Raw genomic sequence first — 24,013 nt, 5'->3', positions numbered from 1 at the left:
AATACATAATGAGGTGTTGGTATTAATATGGTATATAGGAGACTAGAGTCTTCACTGTGAATCTTCTCCTACTTTATCAATATCCTTTATTGATCAGGCATCCCCCCCTCACCCCTTCTGAGAAGCGGGAAAACCATAACAAAGAAACAATGAAAACAACATGTTGTCAACACAAACAGATGATGTATTGTGATTGAAACCTCACACAGCTGTGTTGACACAGGTTGTGTGTAGAATATACTGTCGCCCACAACTGACATTTGCTTTATGTGTTTTCTGTTGACTGGTAGGGTTTCAACCTTCAATGTTTGTTTCTTGGTCTCGTTCTCCATCCCTCTCGTTCTTTCAGAAAACATGTTTATGAGCTCTAGGATGCTGTAGGCCTGCCTACCTGAAACAGTTTTCAGCCGGAGCCATTTGGTTGAAACATGACCTTTAAACCCTAGTTCAAACACTGGCACATGGGCTCCTTATATATTTACTACTTGCTATATTTACTTATTGAAGTAAGATAGTATGTTTGTATTTTGTACTGTTACTCTGACCGACAAAGTTCATATTAAATCATGTGGACGGGTTGTTGGGAAGGTTTAGCAGGTTAGCTTGTTTGGTGAGGCTGGTTGAGATTGAAACTGTTAAATTGTAGTACAATGATGTTATTTAAACACATGCCAATACATTATCATATTCTGCTTCTTGGTTTCAGACCACCACTGTGTGTGTGTGTGTGTGTGTGTGTGCGTGTGCATGCGCGCGCGTGTGTGTGTGTGTGGCTTGTGACCGAGCTCATGACTCCACCTCAATGAGCTTTGTGTAACTTATTCTCCGATCTCTGACATAATTGAAATTATGTGGTTTATTTTGTGTGAAGTGTTATTCCTGTATGTTCTTTTGTTATTATGTTCAAAATTATCACGTTAATGTTTGTGGATTATTGTCTGTTTGCAATCAAACACCTATTTTTAAGTCGTTAAATCGCATGAGATTATTTTGTCATTTCAGGATTAGTGGAAAAAGAGTCAGATCTAGATCAGTGTTCAAATCTGAGTTTGACTCCTACCATCACTGACGTATATATTTTATACCTAAATATATCTATTTATCAATGTAGCAGCCCTAATAGATATTGATGTATATTTGATTTTGTAGTTTATCCAGGCTATCCTGCTATGAGGATTTTACGATGGATAAGTCTTTATAAAGCTTTCCTCATAAAGTATTGGGCATTAATTATTAATGTGTATATAGTTGCTGTACTAGTTGAATTAAGTTCTGTCTGACTCCCTATCCGAAAAAATACATAAAATAAAAAATGAACCCAAGAAAAGCCACGTCCGGATTTTTAGGAAAGTATCTCAAATCGATAATTTACTTCTCTTTATAGTAGAGCATGAATTCCTTGGTTTGTATTTATGTGTGTTCACCTCACTGTGGTCTTGAGAGATTGAATGGACGCGGTCTAAACGAGGTGGCCTATGTTCTGACCAAACACATCTACCTGGATCTCACGGCTACAACCTCAGTCTGTGCTCGCTCTGACCTGTTCATTAGATAAGCCATTTCACAAGAGCCCCAAGTTAAACATCTTTGTCTTTAAAACAGGGATGTTCTGATGCATTGCTTGCACCTTTTACGTGGTTGAGATTAGTTAAGTGTCACCCTGCAGTAGAAACCTTTTCAAGGATTTCCAATTGGCCATGACTCTCCTACATGCCCTAACTGCAAACAGTCGAACTGGCTTCAGTTTAATCATGGCGAACGTGTGCTGTGTTATTCACCAATGACCAGGCCCTAACTTAACCTGCTGGACCACTGACACCAATGATATGAAGAACTAACTGCTATCTGGTCTGCTGTATGTCAGGCCTACAGGTGTCCTGTGTCCTGGTGCGCACCCTGAAGGGAGGGAAATCCTGTGACAGCAACGTTAGATAGGACAGTGTTGCTGTGCTGTTTAACCAATGTCCTGGGCGGGAAGGCTAGGCCTTTGCAACAGCCTCTAAACAGAGGAACAAGAGTAACGTTGGGGTTGATAGCATCTCAAAGGTAATTTAGGATGTACTGCGGTTGCCATCAGAGAGGTGTTTTTGTGTTTGTGGGGTGGGGTAGGGTTGGCTAAGGCAGTTTAATTCCAGCTGAAAAGGTATCCACAGACGACCCTGTAGACAAAATCCTAAACGCTGTCTGCTACCAAATGACATGCGTAGGACTTTACTGTCACTTTGAGCAAGTCACTTCTTAAAAGCGGGTACTAAATAGGAATAGGAAACGGTATTTGAGAAGCTATAACTTGAATGAGGATCATGAGGTCACATCACCCATTGTTGTTCTCAAATGAGGAACATCGCCACAATGGATGATTTGGCATAAATTTAATTGAGTTGTGACAGATAACCGGTCACTGTGACAGGTTTACTGCACAGAATGTAACCGTTCCACTTTACTGTTTTTAAGACCATCAGAGCTTATAAATATTTTCATATATATATCTAGTACCCTGCTCTGCCAGTAGGTGGCCATGTTGCCGTGGAGCTAAAGGACATCTAGGACCTCGCTTTCTCGCACTAAAAAAATAGTATTTAATAATAATAATAATAAATGAAATTTATATAGCGCTTAATATGGTACTCTAAGACGCTTTACATATTGCCCTATCAAAACTATGTAAGACAGACACGGAATAAAAGAAAAACATGTTAAATATGAAGAACAAGGTGGGAGTTAGGTGGGGAAGGCTAGTGTAAAAAGGTACGTTTTGAGTGCAGATTTGAAAGAAGAGAGGGTTGGAGAGACTTTGATGTGGGAGGGGAGTGAATTCCAAAGGGTAGGGGGACAGAAACTGAGAAGGCCCGATCACCCCAAGTCCGTCGCTCAGTCCGTGGAACTTGCAGTAGGTTGCAAAATAGGTTACTTAGCATTGTGTAGCATCTTACCCTAGCTGTCTCTGTTGTATACGGGGAATAGGTTAACCTAGTGATGGTTAGTGCTTGACTTTGTTCTATGAACATCCTTACTCTACCGACAGCGGTATTGATATATCTCTTTCTTCTGACAAATGTATTTATTGTAAGTCGCTTTGGATAAAAACGTCTGCTAAATGTCAACAGTCTGCCTTCACTTTTGTGAAGCCTACCTTTCCAGGTGAATCTCCCAGCCCTCCTTCACACGCCTGCGGGCGGGTCTGATGGAGATCCTCAGTGAACCGTCAGTGTTTCATCAAGTGTAAAGACTCCATTACCATGAACAGGTTCAGGGGCCTTCCCCCTGTGTTTGGGGAAATGGAGCCTTGAAGATGAGATTACATGTCTTGCCTTTGAGTAACTTGTGCCATTTCTTTTTGGTTCAGCTTTCTAGCTTTTTTTTGCTCTGTATTTGTTTCAGCGTTGTTATAATGTCCCTGATCCTCTGTCTTCGTTTGCTTTTGTTTTTCAGGGAAAAAAGACAGAAAATACACGACATTAAGAATAATATTAAAGAGGCCATTGAGGTAAGTGCCAGTTTACCACAGATTCCACCGTACCACCACACCATAATAGCATCGGATGTCTGGACAACAGCAATGGTTTAAACGCCTCACACGTTTTCTCCTTGTTAAATACAGAGTATTCTTGAATATTCATTACGGTGAGCTAAAGGATCGTTTATAGGGCTTGTCAGCTCAACGTAATTAAACGAGATCTGATATGAAGACATAATGACACTGCACTAAACATTGCATCGGAAGATCTCTCCATCCTTCGATTACCTACTTAATTGCTCTCAATCGAGTTCCTTCCTAAAGTGTGTGTGTGTGTGTGTGTGTGTGTGTGTGTGTGTGTGTGTGTGTGTGTGTGTGTGTGTGTGTGTGTGTGTGTGTGTGTGTGTGTGTGTGTGTGTGTGTGTGTGTGTGTGTGTGTGTGTGTGTTGCAGACCATCATAACGTCTATGAGCACCCTTCGACCACCGGTGCTGCTCGCCTGTCCACAGAACCAACACCGGCTCGAATACGTCCTCAAACTCGTCAGCCAGAAAGACTTTGAGTTCCCTTCTGTGAGTTGGATTATGGTGAATGTTTTCCCTTGCTCTTTGCCTTCCTCTGATTCTCCTCAACACACGCGTTCGCACAAACCCGAGTCTTTCATTCAAAGCGAGGCTGGGTTTCGGAGCGGTCAACTGATCGGGGACACACACAAATACAAGCCCTGAGGCTGCTAGCGGGTCTGCACACGATCCCCTCCCAGAACGGGACGACTGGAACAGGAAGAGAAAGTAAAACTGAACGGTGAACTTATGACTCGACTAGCAATGTGAGGACAAAAGAAAACAGTATAGTGCAAAGGAAGACGTGTCGCCTGACGGGACGACGGGTATCTCTTTTGCGGCCGCAGAAATGTTCACGTGTAGCAACATATGAGTACGTTTGTACACAAATCTGCACCCAGGTCTGAGGCACCCTCCCAGGGTCTATACCCGGCCCACCGGAGGCTCTAACTTAGGGCTGGGCGATTTATCGGATTTCGATCCCGATTGTGAGTTTAGCGTCAAGACGATCACAAAACCAATATAATCGAGTTTTCAATTATTATTATTTTTTTTTATGTTTTAAAGAAAGCGAAGATCAGCTGGATACACTTCTGTACAATATTTTAGATTTGAACATTTTTCGAAATCTCAAAGTTCTCAGTTACAAAGTGTTTTTGGGAGAGACATGCTGAATAAATACATCATGTTTTCATACTCAAAAATAATCGTTTGAATAATCGTGATTTCAATCTTGAACAAAATAATCGTGATTATGATTTTTTTTCCACAATGGAGCCGCCCTACTCTACCTGTTGTACTAGTCTACGAATGGGATTCTAAAACGGTGTGCTTCAGTCAGCATCAGTGGACGCCGTGCACTGTATTCCCAAACCTCCGCTCAGGTTAAGGTGCGCAGTGGGAGTCGAGGTTCACTAATGATCTGCTGATTGATTTTCTGGGCGTCGTATACTCCCAGTGGGCGTCGCATACTCCCAGACGGCGTTCCTGTTAAATCATTGAAAGCCCATAAGGGTTTGAGGGGGGAATGGTGAGACTCGCAAGGCACTCTCTAAACGCCTCCCTCAACTAGAGACTAAAGACGATCTCCCAGGTTTGGTTGATTGAACTGGGTTCAAACAATAGGAGTTAAAAAATATATATCAACCAATCAAAAGTCTTTAGGGTGGCCCTTTATATTGGGTTAGACATGCAGAGGTTGTGTGTTTTTAAAAACACTGTCGTACCAACACCTCTTTATGGTCCCAATAGTAATAATGGAAATCCTTGATTATCCCAATGTTGGAGACTGAGCGTACACTTAATGAAACAGAATAATTAATTCTAACGTTGCTGTGTCACACAAATCTCTCTCACAGTAATCATCACATGCAGTCTTCACTCATAATCGTAGTGTGATTAATCATGTCCTCTATAGCAATGTATACACACAGCTACAGACACACACAGCTACAGACACACACAGCTACAGACACACACAGCTACAGACACACACAGATACAGATACACACAGAAACTCCCAGATACATTAACACATAAACACACGTTACTTTGGTACACACACAGACACACATTGACACACTTAGACCTCACAGTTACTCAAAGATGCATAGCGTTCGCTGTCAACACGCGCCCTCCCTGGCCTGTAACCTGATTGGACGATTCGCAGCCACCGTACCCGCACCCTCCCCTTTTCGCTTACAAACTCGCCTCTCACAGTGCTCCACTTAAGCAGCAATTATTCATTATTTTGTTTCTCTCTCTCTCTCTCGCTCTCTCTCTCGTTCTCTCGTTCTCTCTCTCGTTCTCTCTCTCTCTCTCTCTCTCTCTCTCTCTCTCTCTCTCTCTCTCTCTCTCTCTCTCTCTCTCTCGTTCTCTCTCTCGTTCTCTCTCTCGTCTCTCTCTCTCTCTCTCTCTCTCTCTCTCTCTCTCTCTCAGGAGTTCTACGACCACGCCAAGTCACTATGGCAGGACAACGGCGTGCGCGCCTGCTTCGAGCGCTCCAACGAGTATCAGCTCATCGACTGTGCGCAGTAGTAAGTATAAAGTGCCTTGCTCGAAGACGACGGCAGCGTTGTACCCTTGTGGACGCCGCTGTCTGTTAGGGGTTCGGTGGATGTATGGAATAGTACAACGGGGTCGTACAGAACACGCTGTGACTGCGGTTGGCTGCTCAACCGAAACACCGCAACTGGGCTCAGGTAGCACAACCGTTAAGCGGAGCAGCTGGCTCCAACATGGCGGAGCACAGCAGTTAGCGGATCAGCTGGCTCCAACATGGCGGAGCTCAGCAGTTAGCGGATCAGCTGGCTCCAACATTGCGGAGCACAGCAGTTAGCGGATCAGCTGGCTCCAACATGGCGGAGCACAGCAGTTAGGATCAGCTGGCTCCAACATGGCGGAGCACAGCAGTTAGGATCAGACTGGCTCTAACATGGCGGAGCTCAGCAGTTAGCGGAGCAGACTGGCTCCAACATGGCGGAGCTCAGCAGTTAGGATCAGACTGGCTCCAACATGGCAGAGCACAGCAGTTAGCGGAGCAGACTGGCTCCAACATGGCGGAGCTCAGCAGTTAGCGGATCAGACTGGCTCCAACATGGCGGAGCACAGCAGTTAGCGGATCAGACTGGCTCCAACATGGCGGAGCTCAGCAGTTAGCGGAGCAGACTGGCTCCAACATGGCGGAGCTCAGCAGTTAGCGGATCAGACTGGCTCCAACATGGCGGAGCACAGCAGTTAGCGGATCAGACTGGCTCCAACATGGCGGAGCTCAGCAGTTAGCGGATCAGACTGGCTCCAACATGGCGGAGCTCAGCAGTTAGCGGAGCAGACTGGCTCCAACATGGCGGAGGCTGAGTCATCTGAAGAGAAAAGGGAGAGCAGACTGGAGGGGGGGGGGGGGGGGGGGGGGGGGGGGTTGGAAAGAGGACTAAATCTGTTCTTTCAGACCACAACGCACTGGCTTGAGTCCCCCTTTGGACTGGTGGTTATTACAGGCTTGTCATCTAAGTGGCTTGGGTTTCCTTATTGCATTTAAAGGTTTGTTGTAGATAAAATGGTTCTCTCTCTCTCTGTCTCTCTCTCTGTCTCTCTGTCTGTCTCTCTGTCTGTGTGTGTTTGTGTGCACGCAAGGGCTCCACACTTACATATCCTTCTGTTGCATTGTCTCCACTTCCCCTCTCTCTCTCCTCTCTCCTCTCTCCTCTCTCCTCTCTGCATTCTGTCTGTCCGTCTTAAAATAATAAAAACTCTCCCGAAAAAAAAAAATCCCGCCAAAGTAGATTGTGAACCGATAGACTAAGAATAGTCCCCGTGGTTCGGTTGCCGTGGTTACCTCGCTGCGGCCCAGGGAGCTTGGAGCTATTTTTGAAACCCCACTCCGTAATGACAGACAGACAGACACAGACAGACAGACAGTAGCCTCTGTATTTGTCTGTCTGTCTGTCTGTCTGTCTGTCTGTCTGTCTGTCTGTCTGTCTGTCTGGGCACACAGGAGATGTGTGTTCCTATGTCTGTATGTCTGTCCGAGCGCGCCTGTCTGTCTTGACTTTAAACGGTTTGTTTCACACTGAACCAAATATTCTTTACTTATTATATTTATACACGGCCCAGATATAATAACAAGTGATGTTTTTAAATTATGTTTATTATCGGTCTGCTGAAGGGGAACAAACAGGCCGATGAGTTGTTGGACGGCTCTGATGGGAGTCTCTGTTTAGACCACACATGACCACGACCCCTTTCTGCTCTCCACAGCTTTCTGGACAAGATCGACATTGTGAAACAGAACGACTACACTCCCACTGACCAGGTGAGATCCACTGTCTGGGTACCGTGATAGTGGGGGCGAGATGGTCAGGGTACCGCTCTGTGGTGGGACCGGTCTCCCTCACACAAGAGACCAGATGTCTGATGTACTGTCGTTCTCCCAGGATCTACTCCGATGCAGAGTTCTCACCTCCGGGATCTTTGAGACAAGATTCCAAGTGGAGAAGGTCAATTTCCAGTGAGTAACAAATAATAATAATACAATCAATTAAGTCATGGTACATCCACATTTACAATCAAATTGAGGGCGTTTAGCAGACCATTTAACAAAAGCGAATTACAATAAGTACATTTGTCAGAAGAAAGAGGAAAAACCATACATAGCTGTTGGTACAGTAAGGATGTTCATAGAACCAAGTGCCGAGCACGAACAATCGGAATGGTTAACCCATTCCCCGTATAAAACAAAGATAGCTAGGATAAGGACTATGGGTGTGAATATTACTATAATAATCAATTTGAATGCTCCAAATGGGGTCGGCTTAGCTCAGGAGGTAGAGCAGTTGTCTTGGAACCGAAAGGTTGCTAGCTCCTTACCCAGCTCCTCCTAGCTGGGTGTTGATGTGTCCCTGAGCAAGACACTTAACCCTAACTGCTCCTGACGAGCTGGCTGTCGCCTTGCATGGTTGACTCTGCCGTCGGTGTGTCAATGTGTGTATTAACCGATGTAAGTCGCTTTGGATAAAAGCGTCTGCTAAATGCCCTAATTGTAATTGACTATCAATGCTAAGTACTATTCTTAAGTGCCAGAGTCGGTGCCAAGTAATAAGCTCAATTTCTAACACAACTTCACCAAACATCTCCAAAGACACACTACACACTAAGAAACATTGAGATGCATGTTTAATTGGGATGAGTTCCCAGGCACCATGAACCCCAGCGACACGGTGGTTCCTAGCTTCTCCACCAGGGGGAGGCATTTGTTTTGTTTTTCCTGAGCTGACGAAACCCTCTCTGACCCACTCAGTATGTTCGATGTCGGGGGACAGAGGGATGAACGTCGGAAATGGATCCAGTGCTTTAATGGTAACCTGATGCGGCGATCGATTGAATGATTGATCGGGCCTTTTGTGTCTGTTTTGCTGCCTTTTGTCCCCATTCGGGTATTTGCTGTCGTTGTAAACTCCTTCCTCCTATCTTTCGTTCTTGTTCTTATTTTACTTCTTTCTTTCTTTTCTTTTCTTTTTCTTTCCTTCTTCATTTATTTCTTTATTTTTTCCTTTATTCTTCATAAATTGTTTCCTTCATTCTCTTTCCTCTTTCGTTACTTTCTTTCGTTGCTTGTTTGGCCGTCTGTCTGTCTGGCTGTCTGTCTGGTTCCATGACTCCATGAACATGACTGTCTCTCTCTCCGTCTCTCCGTCTGTCTGTCTTTCTCTGACCGTCTGTCTCTCTCTCTCTCCATCTGTCTGTCTCTCTCTCTCTCTGACCGTCTGTCTCGCTCCCTCTGACCGTCTGTCTCTCTCTCTCTCCATCTGTCTGTCTCTCTCTCTCTCTGACCGTCTGTCTGTCTCTCCCTCTGACCGTCTGTCTCTCTCCCTCTGCCCGTCTGTCTCTCTCTCTCTCTGACTGTCTCTCTCTCTCTCTGACCGTCTGTCTCTCTCCCTCTGCCCGTCTGTCTCTCTCTCTCTCTCTGACTGTCTCTCTCTGTGGCCCCTTAGACGTGACGGCCATTATCTTCGTGGTGGCCAGCAGCAGCTACAACATGGTGATCAGAGAGGACAACCAGACCAACCGTTTACAGGAGGCCCTCAACCTCTTCAAGAACATCTGGAACAACAGGTGAACACTCACTCACTCTCTCACTCACAGAGACAATCACTCACTCACTCACTCACTCACTCACTCACTCTCTCACTCACAGAGACAATCACTCACTCACTCACTCACTCACTCACTCACTCACTCACTCACTCACTCACTCACTCACTCACTCTCTCACTCACAGAGACACTCACTCACTCACTCACTCACTCACTCACTCACTCACTCACTCACTCACTCACTCACTCACTCACTCACTCACTCACTCACTCACTCACTCACTCACTCACTCACTCACTCACTCACTCACTCACTCACTCACTCACAGACACTCCCTCAAACGAACACTCACTCCCTCACACAAACTCCCTCAGTCACGCACGCACGCACGCACCCACCCACGCACACACGCGACTGGATCTAACCTTGTGTGCGTGTGCTCGCCAGGTGGCTGCGGACCATCTCCGTCATCCTGTTCCTCAACAAGCAGGACCTTCTGGCCGACAAGGTTCTGGCGGGAAAGTCCAAAATCGAAGAATACTTTCCCGAGTTTGCACGCTACACCACACCCGACGACGGTGAGTACCGCTCCAAGACCTGCACTGAGGCGCGTTCAAGGCCGACACTGGGGTGTGTAAATGAGTGTTATACACAGTGTGGTACCTGGTACAATGTGTGGTTCTCCTGAGCTAATGTGGCCCCACAGAGAGCTGTAATCGGATAGGAAGCTACTTTAAAGGGCATTCAAGTTAAAGTGTTTGATTAAGTAAAAACGGTAGTCCAACTGATCCCAACTTGACGGTGGGCTTAGTTTTGGCTCCTTTACCCAGTATAGTTAGTCATTTATGCCCTTGCATTTTATTTTGGTGTTTTTAACACATATATGGTCCAGTTTAACTCCGTTCCATATAAATGGAATTTCACTCCTCTGTCCCCCTAAACGGAGACACTTCCTGTTTGGTTTCTGAGCAAAACCCTCGAGGAAACGAACAGACATGAGGTTTAGTAAAAGTGGGATGACCAGGCGTCTCTCTCTGCCTGGGACCATCCCAGCTGTAAACACCAGTGAGCCTAACAGGTGCTTGGGTGTCCCACTTCCAGACACAGTCCCAGACACGTCTCTAAAATAGACTCCTGTAAAGAATCATCTTTCTCCATTTCTGTCCCGTAGAAGCGAGCGCAGTCTCCCCCTGCGCTGTAATTGTATATCTAAAGATTTTCTTTGTCCATCCGGCCAACGTTGCCATAAGGACATCCATTCAGATCGATGTAAGTGCCTGCAAATGGCCGCGAATAGACTAGCCCTGACGCCCCTGTATCGGCCCCCACCTCAAACCTGACGTGCTTTAGAGGAAGAGAGCGTACCAGCCTTTTGTGATCTCATCACGAGGATTTTTAAAATAACGTCTCCCTTTTCGCTTCGATGACACCGAGACGTCTTCCCGACTCTGTGGCACTTATCCCAGACGGGAGAATCCGAGGTTGTTAGGATCCTGGTGACCGCTCTAACGTCTGCTCGTCTTCCTCCACAGCGGCACCGGAGCAAGGGGAGGACCCGCGGGTCACCAGGGCAAAGTACTTCATCAGAGACGAGTTCCTGGTACGTTCCCGAACCCAAACAAACAGCATGAATGGTGTCTTTGTCACAATCGCGTAAAGGAAAGGCAGACTGTTTTCTGTATATTGATGGGTTGTATTGAGACTGTGTCATACTGATGGTGGATGGATATCCATCTTCATTCGTCCAGCTCCACTGGTAGAAGATGGCGTTAACACTGTCAGGAGTTGGAGGTTCGATGCCCCGCCCAGGCCTAGTGTGTGTGTGCACTAGTGTTGGCTCGGTCGTGTCTGACTGACTCAGCTGAGAACCGTGCAATAGCGTGCATTCCATGATGCGATTCACCGCCACCGGAAACTAGGCTGATTCGCGAACGACTCCTCCCAGTTCATTCGAGTTCCCGGTGAATCGATTCGAGTTTCCGTCTCGATTTGCGAATCGAGACGTTCGCAAATCGTTTGTTCGTTCAGCCTGGTTTCCGGTAGCGGTAAATCGCATCATGGAATGCACGCCAGTGCACGGTTATCAGTTGAGTCAGTCAGACTCAGTGGAGTTAGTGCTACCGGAAACTCCTTGGGAACAAGTCGTTCAATTAGGTGTCGATACGCAGAGTTAGAAGAGGGTAAACACCTGCGTACAACCTCCACTACTCGATGACTAAAGAGTGGTCTGTGTGTGTGTGTGTGTGTGTGTGTGTGTGTGTGTGTCTGTGTGCGCGGGTCTGTGTGCGCGGGTCTGTGTGTGTGTCTGTGTGTGTCCTTGTGTGCGTGTGTGTCTGTTTCTGCGTGTGTGTGTGTGTGTCTGTCTGTGTGCGGGTCTGTGTGTGTGTGTGTGCGTGTCTGTGTGTCTGTGTGTGTGTGTGTGTGTGTGTGTGTGCGCGCGGTGCAGAGGATCAGCACTGCGAGCGGCGACGGTCGCCACTACTGCTACCCCCACTTCACGTGCGCCGTGGACACGGAGAACATCCGCCGCGTCTTCAACGACTGCCGGGACATCATCCAGCGCATGCACCTGCGGCAGTACGAGCTCTTGTGATCGGCCGGCGAGGACGGCGGCCGCGGCGCCGAGGGGTCCGGGCGCCGCCCGACAGAACCCACACAGATTGTACTCTGAACCCTCCGACCTCCGACCCCTCCAGTGTCCTACCACCCCTCCCCCTCCCTCCCTCCCTCCCTCCCTCCCTCCCTCCCTCCCCCTCTCTCTCTCTTTCTCTCCCGGCCGCGCAGGGGAGAGCGTGTGAATCGAATCGAGCCCGACGGAAAAGAGGCCGATTCAGAACTTGTGCCAGCGCAATGAACCCCTGCCCCGAGCCCTAGCACCACCCATCTCTCAGCACCTGGCCCCCAACACCCCCTGTCCCCCAACACCACCCAGCCCTAAGCCCCTCACCCCAACACCCCCTGTCCCCCCACACCCCCGGTCCACACTAGCAAGATAAGTTTGGATGCAGAGCATGGGAAGGGCTAAAGAGATGCTCTGTTGTATTCTGACATCAACACCCCCCCCTCCACTCTGCCATGATCTTCCCCTCATTGTGACCATCACCCCCATCCCAGTGCCATCCCAGTGCCATCCCAGTGCCATCCCAGTCCCCCGACCGACTTCATCTCCACTGTTTGTTCAAAAGGCGGAGTTTAGTTTCATATTGAGGAGGAGGAGGAGGAGATTTTTAATATTTGAAAAGAGAGCTAATGCAGTGCAACCTGGAAAGAGATTATTGTTGAAATCCTGCATATAGAGTATATACATGTCACCACAGATCAGCTGAAATTCACTGTATTTAAGAAATAAACTAAAAAGAAAAAAAGACGACAAAAAAAAAAAAAAGCACTGTGCCCAGGAATGAAAGTGATCTCTCGGCAGAAACATGAACAGGCAACACGCACGCACACACACACACACACACACACACACACACACACACACACACACACACACACACACACACACACACACACACACACACACACACACACACACACACACACCCGCAGTATGGCCACGGCACACAGAGATAATCACACACGTACTTATCCCCTGACTGCACCGCGGCCCCTGGCTCGGGCCCCTGGCTCGGCACTCTGTGCTGGGCTCCAAACCGCCGCCGCCAACCAGGGGCCCCTACTGGTTGAGCTGGGAGGGTGCGGCGGGCCGACTGGGAGGCCGTTCCCAGCGGAGCGCTTCGAGAGGAGAACCGGAACCCGCCGCCAAACGCCGACGGAGGCCCCGGTGCCCCCACGCCCACCGACCAACTCTGGGGCCGCGGGGAGACCGAGCGCTCCGAGGGGCCCCAGGGTCCTGGAGGAAAAGGACCCACAGCAATGTATTATTATTATTATTATTATTTTGTTTTTTTGGTTTGGGGACATCGGGGGGGGGGGGGCGATCGTGCAGCTGCCGGACTTTGCCTCGGTGGGCGAGCGCAGCACGGCGAGAGAGAGAGAGAGAGAGGGAGGGACTGAGCCAAGATGTGTCGTGTCGTGTTGAACTGAAAAAAAAAAACTCTTCTGGAAGAAAGTAAATAAATAAAGAATAAATAAAAACTAAAAACCCGCCAACTTTTACAGAACTGGTCTTGAGGGAGCGCAGAACGCCTCGTCCGACGCCGCAGCACCGTATGAGGTCCGCAGCCCGCCTCCCGGTCGACCCCGTTTCACTGTCCAGTCCGCTTGGTTTTTATGTTCAATTTTGTTGTTTTCTTTTCTGTGTGGACTCTTCAGCCATTGTAGCCTTTGAGCTATCAGTCTTTTCTTCAGCCTTTGTGTCTTTCAATCAATCCCTCCCCCCTCCTCCCCAACCACCTTTTTGACCTGCTATTGTCGTTTCCTTCCTTCCTTCCTTCCTTCCTTGGTCTGCTCTTCTTCCCTAACGTTTTCGTTTCCCTTCCGCTTCTCATCCGCTTTCCTCTCCTCCTCCTCCATCCTCTCTCCTCTCCCCTCCTTTCCATCCTGTGTCCTCTCTCCTACTCTCCCATCTCTCCCCCCCCTCCCATCTCTTCCCCCCCCCCCCTCACCACTTCCTCCACTGAGCAGCTGATGAGTCTTTGTTTCTTGTTTGTGTGGGGGAAAAAAAACGAATCCTTCAAACGGAGAAAGCGACTAAATAAAAAAACTGAAGAGGATGACACAAAACGATGACACTAATCTCTTGTCGAGTGGACCCCCTCCCCCCGTCTCCCTCTCCCCCCCCCCCTGCGGCTTTTTCGTGTGTCCGGCTTTAATTTACTGCTGAACTATTATTCTTGTACAGACTGTAAAATGTATTATTTTGTACAACTTTATTGATAAAAACATGAACTTTTAGAAGATCCCTGTGCCTTGATCACGGCTGTACGTGTATAATGAGCTAACGTGGGAGTCCCACTGCGCTGTATAGCTTGGCCAATCCCTTCCCTCCTAACTGTCCACCCGTTACCGGTCTCTCTCTCTCTCTCTCTCTCTCTCTCGCTCTGTCTCTCTCTCTCTGTCTATGTCTCTCTTTCTCTCTCTCTCTTTTTCTCTGTCTCTTTCTCTCTCTCTCTCTCTCTTTTTCTCTCTCTTTCTCTCTCTCTCTCTCTCTCTCTCTCCCTCCCCCCCCCCCCCCCCCCCAGGGAGTACAACCATCCAATTCGTTATTTCTCTCCCTCCTCCACCTCCTGTCCTTATTATTTAAATGTCTATTCTATTTTTGGATCCATATACCCAGAAAAGATGCGATATATGAAATGTATATGGGTTTTAAAAAAAAAAGTATTTTATTAGAATCTGAATGAACCTTGACTAACTGTACACTCAGTAGTGTGTGTACCACTTATGTAATAACTTAAGTTAATAACTTAATAACTTAAGTTAAGTCCTTTCAAACAAAACGGTGTTCAGGTTTCTGTTGCTTCATCTGGAACATCTGCAAAATACATTTTAAAGGGTTTAAGAGGAGTTAAGTGTCATTTACCATTTTATTTTGTCTTTTCTATTTTATTTTTTACTTTAATGGTGATGTGAAAGACCCACATGCAAATCGATGCTTGTTTCTACGCAAACTATTTTTCTTTTGCTACGGAAAGATAAAATAACACAAAAATATCTATATTGATTTTGATTTATTATTTTCTGATGGGGGAGGGGGGGGGGTGCTCCGACCGACCCTGCGCGACAGGCGGCCTGTACAGTATTAACATCTTTCACTTCTGTGCCCTAGTCTTCATCTTATTGTGTAGACCAGATATGGGTCTCTCTACTTTCTGAACAGGAGCTCCGACAAATAAAAGTTTTTTTGGTGCAGACAGCAACAGATCCGTCATTACACACACGCACACACACACACACACACACACACACACACACACACACACACACACACACTCATTCCTTTATTCAATACAGGTGACTTCCATTGATGGGTTTGTTTTGACTGGTGGACAATTTCAGCAGAACTTCTGCAGAGAACGCGGTTCATTACGCACTTGCAGTGCTAGACAATATGGACTACATTAACTCCTCATAACACTAACCTGGCCTGCTTAAGAACTTTGTCATGTTGAATGACAATGCTTTAATTCTGTGGCAGGTTTAGTCAGACTCGTTTAGTACAAGGTACCAAATGATTCCAAATCAACTTGTGAAAATGTTATTAATAATAATTAACTGTTAGAGCACTTGCATTATACGCGACGAAAATAAATCTGTAGTTTTCTTGCACACACCAATTAGTTCGATTCATATTGCTTGGATGTTTGGGAAGATAAAAGTGGAAACTTTTTACATGTGCGTCCGATTTAATGTTTATAAATATTTGGTTCTCAACTCAAATGTTAAACATTGCTTATTAGAGGCCACTATTAGACTAGCATACACAAGAACCACGACCAGGCAAAACAACGTCACGTAACCCTTTTGCCAATGCAGAGGAGATCAACTCTGAATCCAAATATTTCGTTCCTTAATTAGAGCCCGAGTCTTTAAATTAAAAACTGGCATACATATTTCTTGTATACGAGGGCCTGCCACTACAAAGAAATATCATGCATCCAAAAATGTAAAACTGGTTCTCTATTATCTATTATCTATTACATTTCCATCGGTGTCTCGTTCACAGACGCACTCTTCCTGCATTCTCCTGTCACGAGCAGGATCCAGCTGCAGCTCAGGGGCGGGGTCTATGGTGTTTCAATAGGGCCTGTTGTGCGGCAGAACCGGATTTTACGTTTTGCGTCCCAGTCGCCCCCCCCAGTCGAGTGATTCAAAGTTCATTTTCATCTTGTTAAATTTCAATAAAATAATTAATTAATAATAAATAATCGAAGAAAAAAAAAAAAAAGTATATATATATATATATATATATATATATATATATATATATATATATATATATATATATATATATAGCTATACATAGAGGGAAACCACACCACAGGCCTAATTGCCACACGATAGGCCTCGGCTCCGGGACTGCAGCTGGATGCTGTTGCCTGTCACCGGCTGTCACCCCACCGGGCCACGCCCCTCACCTGACGTCACCCCTTAGGGCCCCGCCCCTCGCGAGACGTCACCAACGTTCCTCCCCGCCCGTCACGTGACGTCAGCTGGCGTTTCCTTCCCCTTCCTCGTCTCTCTACGCTGCTGCTTCTGCTGCTCACTAGCCTAGCCTAGCATTGCGTTATCAGGCAGTTGTCGTTTGCGGTGCAACGTTTAGTAGTACTCTACCCCCCCTCCTCCCCCCGAGGAGAGCCAGCACTGGCATACGATACCGACACTCCCCGACAGCTGTGGCCCATCGTCCTCTCCGTCAGCGGGACAGAAGAGACCCCCTCAGCCCTGGGACATGGCTAGACAGGAACAAGTGCTAGTGCTAGAGCCACAACACGAACTGAGGTTCAGAGGTAAGGGCCCCGACACCCAGGAGCCAGCTAGAAGGCTACCAACCATCGGTGTAAATACCTCCGTTTATACCTGCGTGTGTCGTCTGCGCGGGTGTTTTCTGAACCGGTGGGCGTCTGAAAATGAAGGGTTTTGGTGATTTTAATCGGTGTGACTGTTGATCGTTGCGCCAATGACAGGTGAACCAGGATTGTGTGACGATGCTAGCCCAGTGGATAGCATTGAGCTAAAGAGGCTAGCTTGCAGGACTGGCTCGGCTGTCATTGCAAATGTGAAGCGGGGCCTGTCGGGCTATTTCTTGCCCTGCCGCTAATTTGCCGCCCGTATCCGTTCACACCTCCCTGCTATGCGTGTTGCAAAGCTTTGACATTTGCCCACCAAGTCACCATATTAACGTTTGGACTATTCTAGAAATGTCCACAACCATGGAGCCCTGGGAGGCAAGTCAGGGAGGTTTCACAATATCATGAAGAAAGGCGGCTGGAGGGGATCTTGGAGATTATTCCAACGACGGCCCAACCTGAATAATTTGCTACCTTTTGCATATCCAAGAATGTAAGGTTATGCAAACCCGAGTGGATTAGCCGCTCAAAGTGGCCTAGTTGACGTGGTCTGAAAACTGCTGTTGGAATTTTTTAATGTTGTTTAGTTTGATGGGATGAATATAATATCCCTGAATATGGGCACCATTAGTTGCTTATTGAAATGTTTACACCTTGATTTGGGAGTACATTGCAATAGCAGGGTTAGGCTGGTGAATTTAGTGGATTAATCACAATTGGGTAACGCTTATGTTATGAATGTTAAACCTGGAATGTTAAACCTTACTACATTCTCCATACTAGTCGTATGCAGAAATCCCTTTAAGTGGCATAATAGGAGAGCTGATAAGCTATGTATGTGAAATGCACTTTATGTTGATGGTTGATTTGAAACCGGAAGTGCTCCTCCTAATCGTGTAATGAATGTGTGTGTGTGTGCATGTGTGTGTGTGTGTGTGTGCATGTGTGTTTGTGGTTGTGTTGTCCAGGCCCATTCACAGATGTTGTCACTGCCACTCTGAAGCTGGGCAACCCTACAGACAGAAATGTGTGTTTCAAAGTCAAGACGACCGCGCCACGCCGGTATTGCGTGCGTCCCAACAGCGGTGTCATCGATGCCGGAGACTCTGTCAACGTGTCTGGTTTGTAAAAAAAATACTTTTTTAGTGTGAGGTGGGCCGGTCGCCTGCCAGCCGTTGAACTGACGAGCGTTTCATTAGTTTATCAACAGGCAGCCTTCACCAAGAGGTTCAGGGTCTGTCTGGGACACAGTTAAACAAAACAATGGCACACTTGTTCACCCTAGATATTTCAGACACAGAAACTGGAAAAATAACATTCTAATGTGTGGATGATGTAATTAAGGAGACGTCAAAATACATGTCTGCCATTCATGAGCATGTTGGGGTTTCATTGGTCTATAAATAACTGGCTTCCCTTTTCAGGGTGCGTAAACATCGGTATCCTTAATGTAACCTCCTCCTTGTGCTTGATTCTGTTGCTCTTCACAGTGATGCTACAGCCCTTCGACTATGACCCCAATGAGAAAAGCAAGCACAAATTCATGGTGCAGTCCATGCTGGCCCCATACGATATGACAGACATGGAGGGAGTGGTGAGTGGCCTGGCACATATTCTGTTATATTTGTCATGTGAAATGATTTAGTAAGACATTTGTTTTAAATCTTCAGATATTTTTGCATAGGTCTGTGCCGTCCTCCATTCTGTACCTTATCCGAGTTGTGTGTTTGCCTATACCAAGTTAAACTCTCATGGTTGTGGATGGTGTCATGACTCATGTGTATGTAGTGGAACCTAGTTTCCCTGGTGGCACCGTTTACAATCGTATGTTCGCTTAAATGATTGGAAGACGGACCTAGAAGTTAAACTGAGAAGTAAACACTTGACCTGAATGTTGAATGGACCACCGGCTACCCAACGTTGACAATAAAACGTTGGTTTTGTGGTTGTTTTTCCCGTGTGCAGTGGAAAGAGGCGAAACCCGAAGAGCTGATGGACTCCAAGCTGAGGTGTGCGTTTGACATGCCTCTGGAAAACGATAAAACTGTAAGTTCAAGGACTCGGCCGAGCGTCACGCATCACATGCCTCACTCCCAGGATTACTGTCACAAACCACCAGGAAGCCTTGGTCTGCGTGCTTCCCATCGTGATAGTCGGGAAGTACACTTCAATAACATTTCATCACATAAGGAAGGACACATTTAACAGGATGAAACGGGGCTTTACAAGGGCTATCCACTTTACATGGGCACTCGTTTTTGAAAGGGTGCTGTCTTCTTTTAAATCGATATCAAAGAATTACAAGTTAGCTTGGGTGTATTTTAGGATGCCTTTTTAACACCTTGGCCAGTGATTACTGATGCAAAAATAGCCAATAGAAAGCTATTTCTGGCATTTTTTATACCGTGTCTATTTATTAATTTGCAACGTCAAATCTCTATAATAAGGTGACCTTAACTAGTTATAAAGTGCTAATAACCCATTACAATTAAGTATCCTTTTGGATGTTTGTCTGTTTGCTGGCATTTTGTGGCCTTATGATAACTAAAGTTAACATGACGAAGGTTGGCACCCTTTAAAGGTCCAGGGATTATCATTCGAACGAGAACACAGAAGAAAAGCCCCCCCTGCACCAACCAAATAGTCCATAGAAAACTGAAGCAATTTCTTAGTTGCAGTCCGAGTTCCCTTTCGTATCCACAAGCATTCACTTCCTTTAGCATCGCATCCCAGAATCCTCCATTACACTGTTTTTTTTGGTTGCTTTGGTCATTTTCTCATCCTTTCTTTTTCATCTCCATATCTCTGCACCCCCACCCCCAACTCCAACGACGTCCAATCCACTCCTCCTCACCACCGCCACACATCACCTCCACCCCTCAACTCCTCCACCCACCCCCATCCCCTCCTCCTCCACCCCCCCATCCCCTCCTCCTCCACCCCCCATCCCCTCCTCCTCCACCCCCATTTCCTCCTCCACCCCTCCTCCTCCTCCTCCACCCCTCCTCCTCCTCCTCCACCCCTCCTCCTCCACCCCTCCTCCTCCACCCCTCCTCCTCCACCCACCCTCCTCCTCCTCCTCCCCCCACCCCCCTCCTCCTCCTCCACCCCTCCTCCTCCCTCCTCCTCCTCCTCCTCCACCCCTCCTCCTCCTCCTCCTCCTCCTCCTCCCCTCCTCCTCCTCCTCCTCCTCCTCCTCCTCCTCCTCCTCCTTCCCCCCCCCCCCCCTCCTCCTCCACCCCCATCTCCTCCGCAGCATGAGAGTGAAAGCCTCCCACAGTCGGTGTCCTCTCCCGCCCCCGTTAAGACGGAGCTCGGGGCGGCGCTGCCCAAGTCGGCCACCAGCGCTGCGTTGGACGACGGCGAGGTCAAGAAGATCATGGAGGAGTGCAAGAGGCTGCAGATGGAGGTCCAGCGGCTACGGGAAGAGAACAAACAGATCCGGGTGAGGACCCCGGGGCCGAGGCACGGTAGCCTGGCTAATGCCAGACCGAGCTCCGTCGTAGATTGCCCGTTGGTCTGAGGAGGCTGCTGTCATTCTCTTCAGCACAAGAGGCGTGGTCAACGGGGCCTAGTTCAACCGGCTCTGTACGAGATTGGCTGCTTGCCGTCGCTTCCCTGTCGTCATTGTGTTTAACCAGCCAATAGCGCGCCAAGGGGGAAAAGCCAGCGTGGTGATTGGCTGACCCCCTTCTCCAGTCCCTTCTGCAGGATGAATTTGAATGGCCGGCAGAATTGGCTGGGGGTAGGAAGGTCTAGGGAGCGGCTGTTCTTGATCTAGATATCCCGGAGACGTTTGGGACGACACGGAGACGCTTGACCTGCAGACACGATTTGACCTTTTGTAGTTTAATTTCAGACCCCTTTTCTGTTATCATACGTTACCCACGCCGTGCTTAGAGGCCGATGTCGTGAAGTACAGCGGCTGTTTGTTCCCTGGCTTTTAGGATGGTTGATACTGGGGGAAACTGCACGGTGCTCCCTCTGAAGGTGTCGGTGCAAATCTGACCGTGCACAACCTGAGGAAATATGTCTGAAACTGTGTAAGGACAGAAAGGCATATTTCCGCCCACTCGCCAAGTATCCGGGGGTTGTAGTACATCACAATCCGCTCAGACATGCTCAGTTTGTCCTTTGCAGTGGTTGTAAGAAGTACAAAACACGAATAAGTGTGTGCTACCCATTGACTGATTCAGTATAATTAATGCATTTATTTTTTATTGTATGTATATATTTATATTTATATATATATATATATATTTTTTTTTTTATGGGATTAATGTAACATTAATTGCATTATATTGAATTTACCATTATACCGTTTCTATACTTTCTCATTCATTGTGATTCACCAGCCAAGAGCAATATGTTGTATTATCAACCTCTTTACGTATGGCCTGGAATGGTTGAACACACTTGGACTTGAATGCCGTGGCCCTTAAACAAGCTGTTCAGGACACGTTTGAAGCAGAGCAGCATTTTTCTATTGTTTTGAAACTGATACTTCTGCAATGGGTGAGCGAGCGGGCGACATTCTTCTCGAGTGCAGTCCCTGCAGCCCGTAGGGGGTGATGATTGACACTGTTTTGAGCACGGTTGAATGGACAATGGAACGGGCACCAAGGGGGTGTGTCCGAAGGAATGAGTCTTGTTTGTTGTGCAACTCTTCGCGCCGTCAGTAGCTACCAAAACAACCATCAAGCTGTCTCGAGTCATGATAACCTGGGAGGTCCAAGCTTGGATACCTAAAAGTACATTTTATAAACTAGCCTGGTTTATAATTGTATGCTACATGATTGATTCGCATAAACAAGTGGCACCGCTGGCGACCTTTGACCTGAATGTTTTGATCTCTCAGGAGGACGACGTGTTGCGGAAGAGGAAGGTGACGTCAGTGCCGGCGCCCCACTCCTCCTCCTCCTCCTCCATGGCCACATCCGGCATGATGGAGGAGGGCCTCAGCACACGCCTGCTGGCCTTCTGCGTCCTCTTCTTCGTCATCGGAGTCATCATCGGCAAGCTGGCTCTGTGAAGGCCGGGGACGGACGCTAAGCCGCTTGGGTGACGACGCCCGTGGAGATGTCTCTGTGTCCTCCTTCCTTTTGTTCCTACTCTTGTCTTGTTCTTTCTGGTGTGTTCTTTGCAGTATTTGATGCAATATCACGAGAGGGTTTGAGTAGGAAGGGAAAGATATTTAATGTATGACAAGAAAAACGAAGGCGTGTTTTATCATAAGCAAACACATTATTTAGGCACAGGTATTTACTATTTTTTTTTTTGATCACCATCTTTTGATTGTCTCTCTCCGTCCATTCTACCTATCGATCCTTTCTTCTATAACTTGCACAGAAAACCTTTTTATGTAGTGAAGGGAGTGGGGTGAGTCCCGTCCCCAACCCCTGTCTTAATATATCAATGAGTTTACTGGTTCCTCACTTTACCTACCCAGAATGCATCAGAGGACGAGAGCCTCGCCATGTAATGTTATCTTCCGTTTGATTCTGACAATACATGAACTTGAAGTAAAAGTAAAATCTTTCAATGCAAGACTTTATTTTCCCCAAATAAACTACATATTGTCGCCTAAACAGCATCTCGATTAAAAATGTGTGCGAGTAGAAGACATTTGTTTGTTTTGGTTTATTTTACTCTAGCTATAGATGCGAGTGCTGTGTGGAGGAGTTTTATGAGTTTTAGTGTTCTGTGTAGGTAGGAAGAGCACAAAGGCTAATGTGTTAATGACCATGCTAGAGGTGGCTACAATGACCATGGCTTTGTTAAGAGAATGTTCAGCCAATCAGATTCCCGCTACGACACACCAAAAGGCATGTGTAGTCAATTTTAATTGCACCCAAACTAATAAAAATAAATAAAAGTATTTAAAGTATATCTGCCCCAGCTGTTGCGATTTAATTGAACTTTTTGTTCTTCCAGGCTCTTGAAGACATGGGCATATCTTCTCGTGTTGCACAGGGAACTAGCGGTTCATGAAAATATATCCTGTATACGTTTGCGTTTTTTGTGGCATCGGTATAGCCCACTTTAAAGTGTGTGTGTGTGTGTGTGATCTTAGACTGTTGATAGCTGCTTCCTCAGGTCGAAACGGAAAGAAAACGCAGTCAACATAAGGAGCCTGCTCGTCTGAAAATTTGTTATGCAAAGCCTAATTGGACATTCACAGTACACCACTTTACACTGTACAACAGCTTTGGCGTCTCATTCAATTCTGCCCATTGATGGTTATAGTGTGTATATATATGTATAAATATGTATATCTATACATATATATGTATTGTTATCTAAATATATGTATAGATATGTATATCTAAACATATATGTATTGTTTTTGAAATCCATATAGCTGCAATGCTCCATTGTGCTCTATTTGTTCCACTCTGCAATCTGCATGGAATAAACTGCATTTATTATTTTTCGGGGTGTTCAAATAATTAAAAGGGACCACCTTCATTGTGGTTGGTATGGTATGTGAAAATTATGGTTTGTTTTAATTTTTCAACAAAATACAGTTCAACTGACCAGCAATTCAAATAGCATTTTAAAATAATTTTGTTGTTTGTATTTTCCTTGCCGAAGGAAGCTTGCAGAGTTGCTAAGACTGAATACACACACTTTAAAAACTGTAACACAGCTTATACTTGCAGATTAAGTTATAACCGCCACACATGTAACCACGGAATAATTGGATACTGTTTTGTATATACATCAAATAAACCAAATGATGAAGAGTTCTGTCAGTTATTAACAAAATGCCGTTTACGGAATCTAAGAATAAACCCTGATTTATAAGTCATGTAAAATGATGACATGTATAATTTAAATATCAAGCCGTGGCTAGAGAAGGAAATTAATTCATATTTTTTAATCTCTTTCTGGAAGAGATCAAGAGCTTGTTAGCCACGCCCCCA

At 46.5% G+C, this 24,013-nt stretch overlaps 2 protein-coding genes across 2 annotated transcripts in view; both read left to right on the top strand.

The window, feature by feature from the left end:
• Positions 1 to 12,283, top strand: part of gnas (GNAS complex locus) — a 16,471-nt gene extending 4,188 nt beyond the window's left edge. The window contains exons 3-12 of the mRNA XM_056599786.1: positions 3,433 to 3,487; positions 3,910 to 4,029; positions 5,959 to 6,056; positions 7,777 to 7,831; positions 7,953 to 8,026; positions 8,816 to 8,874; positions 9,510 to 9,630; positions 10,060 to 10,190; positions 11,145 to 11,212; positions 12,059 to 12,283. Of these exons, the coding sequence (XP_056455761.1) occupies positions 3,433 to 3,487; positions 3,910 to 4,029; positions 5,959 to 6,056; positions 7,777 to 7,831; positions 7,953 to 8,026; positions 8,816 to 8,874; positions 9,510 to 9,630; positions 10,060 to 10,190; positions 11,145 to 11,212; positions 12,059 to 12,205 (928 nt within the window). The 3' untranslated portion in view covers positions 12,206 to 12,283. The remainder of the gene's footprint in view (positions 1 to 3,432; positions 3,488 to 3,909; positions 4,030 to 5,958; positions 6,057 to 7,776; positions 7,832 to 7,952; positions 8,027 to 8,815; positions 8,875 to 9,509; positions 9,631 to 10,059; positions 10,191 to 11,144; positions 11,213 to 12,058) is intronic.
• A 4,444-nt stretch (positions 12,284 to 16,727) lies between these two features.
• LOC130389892 (vesicle-associated membrane protein-associated protein B-like) lies at positions 16,728 to 23,850 on the top strand. Its single transcript, XM_056599784.1, has 6 exons — positions 16,728 to 17,027; positions 18,056 to 18,208; positions 18,578 to 18,681; positions 19,053 to 19,133; positions 20,344 to 20,532; positions 21,946 to 23,850. The coding sequence occupies exons 1-6, from the start codon at positions 16,970 to 16,972 to the stop codon at positions 22,117 to 22,119; spliced, it is 759 nt and encodes a 252-aa protein (XP_056455759.1). The 5' UTR covers positions 16,728 to 16,969; the 3' UTR covers positions 22,120 to 23,850.
• The last annotated feature ends 163 nt before the right edge of the window (positions 23,851 to 24,013 follow it).

The sequence above is a fragment of the Gadus chalcogrammus genome, chromosome 1 (assembly GCF_026213295.1).
Source record: "Gadus chalcogrammus isolate NIFS_2021 chromosome 1, NIFS_Gcha_1.0, whole genome shotgun sequence".
NCBI lineage: Eukaryota > Metazoa > Chordata > Actinopteri > Gadiformes > Gadidae > Gadus > Gadus chalcogrammus.
The sequence above is the reverse complement of the archived record's forward strand: the minus strand, read 5'-3'. Positions and strand labels throughout refer to the sequence as shown.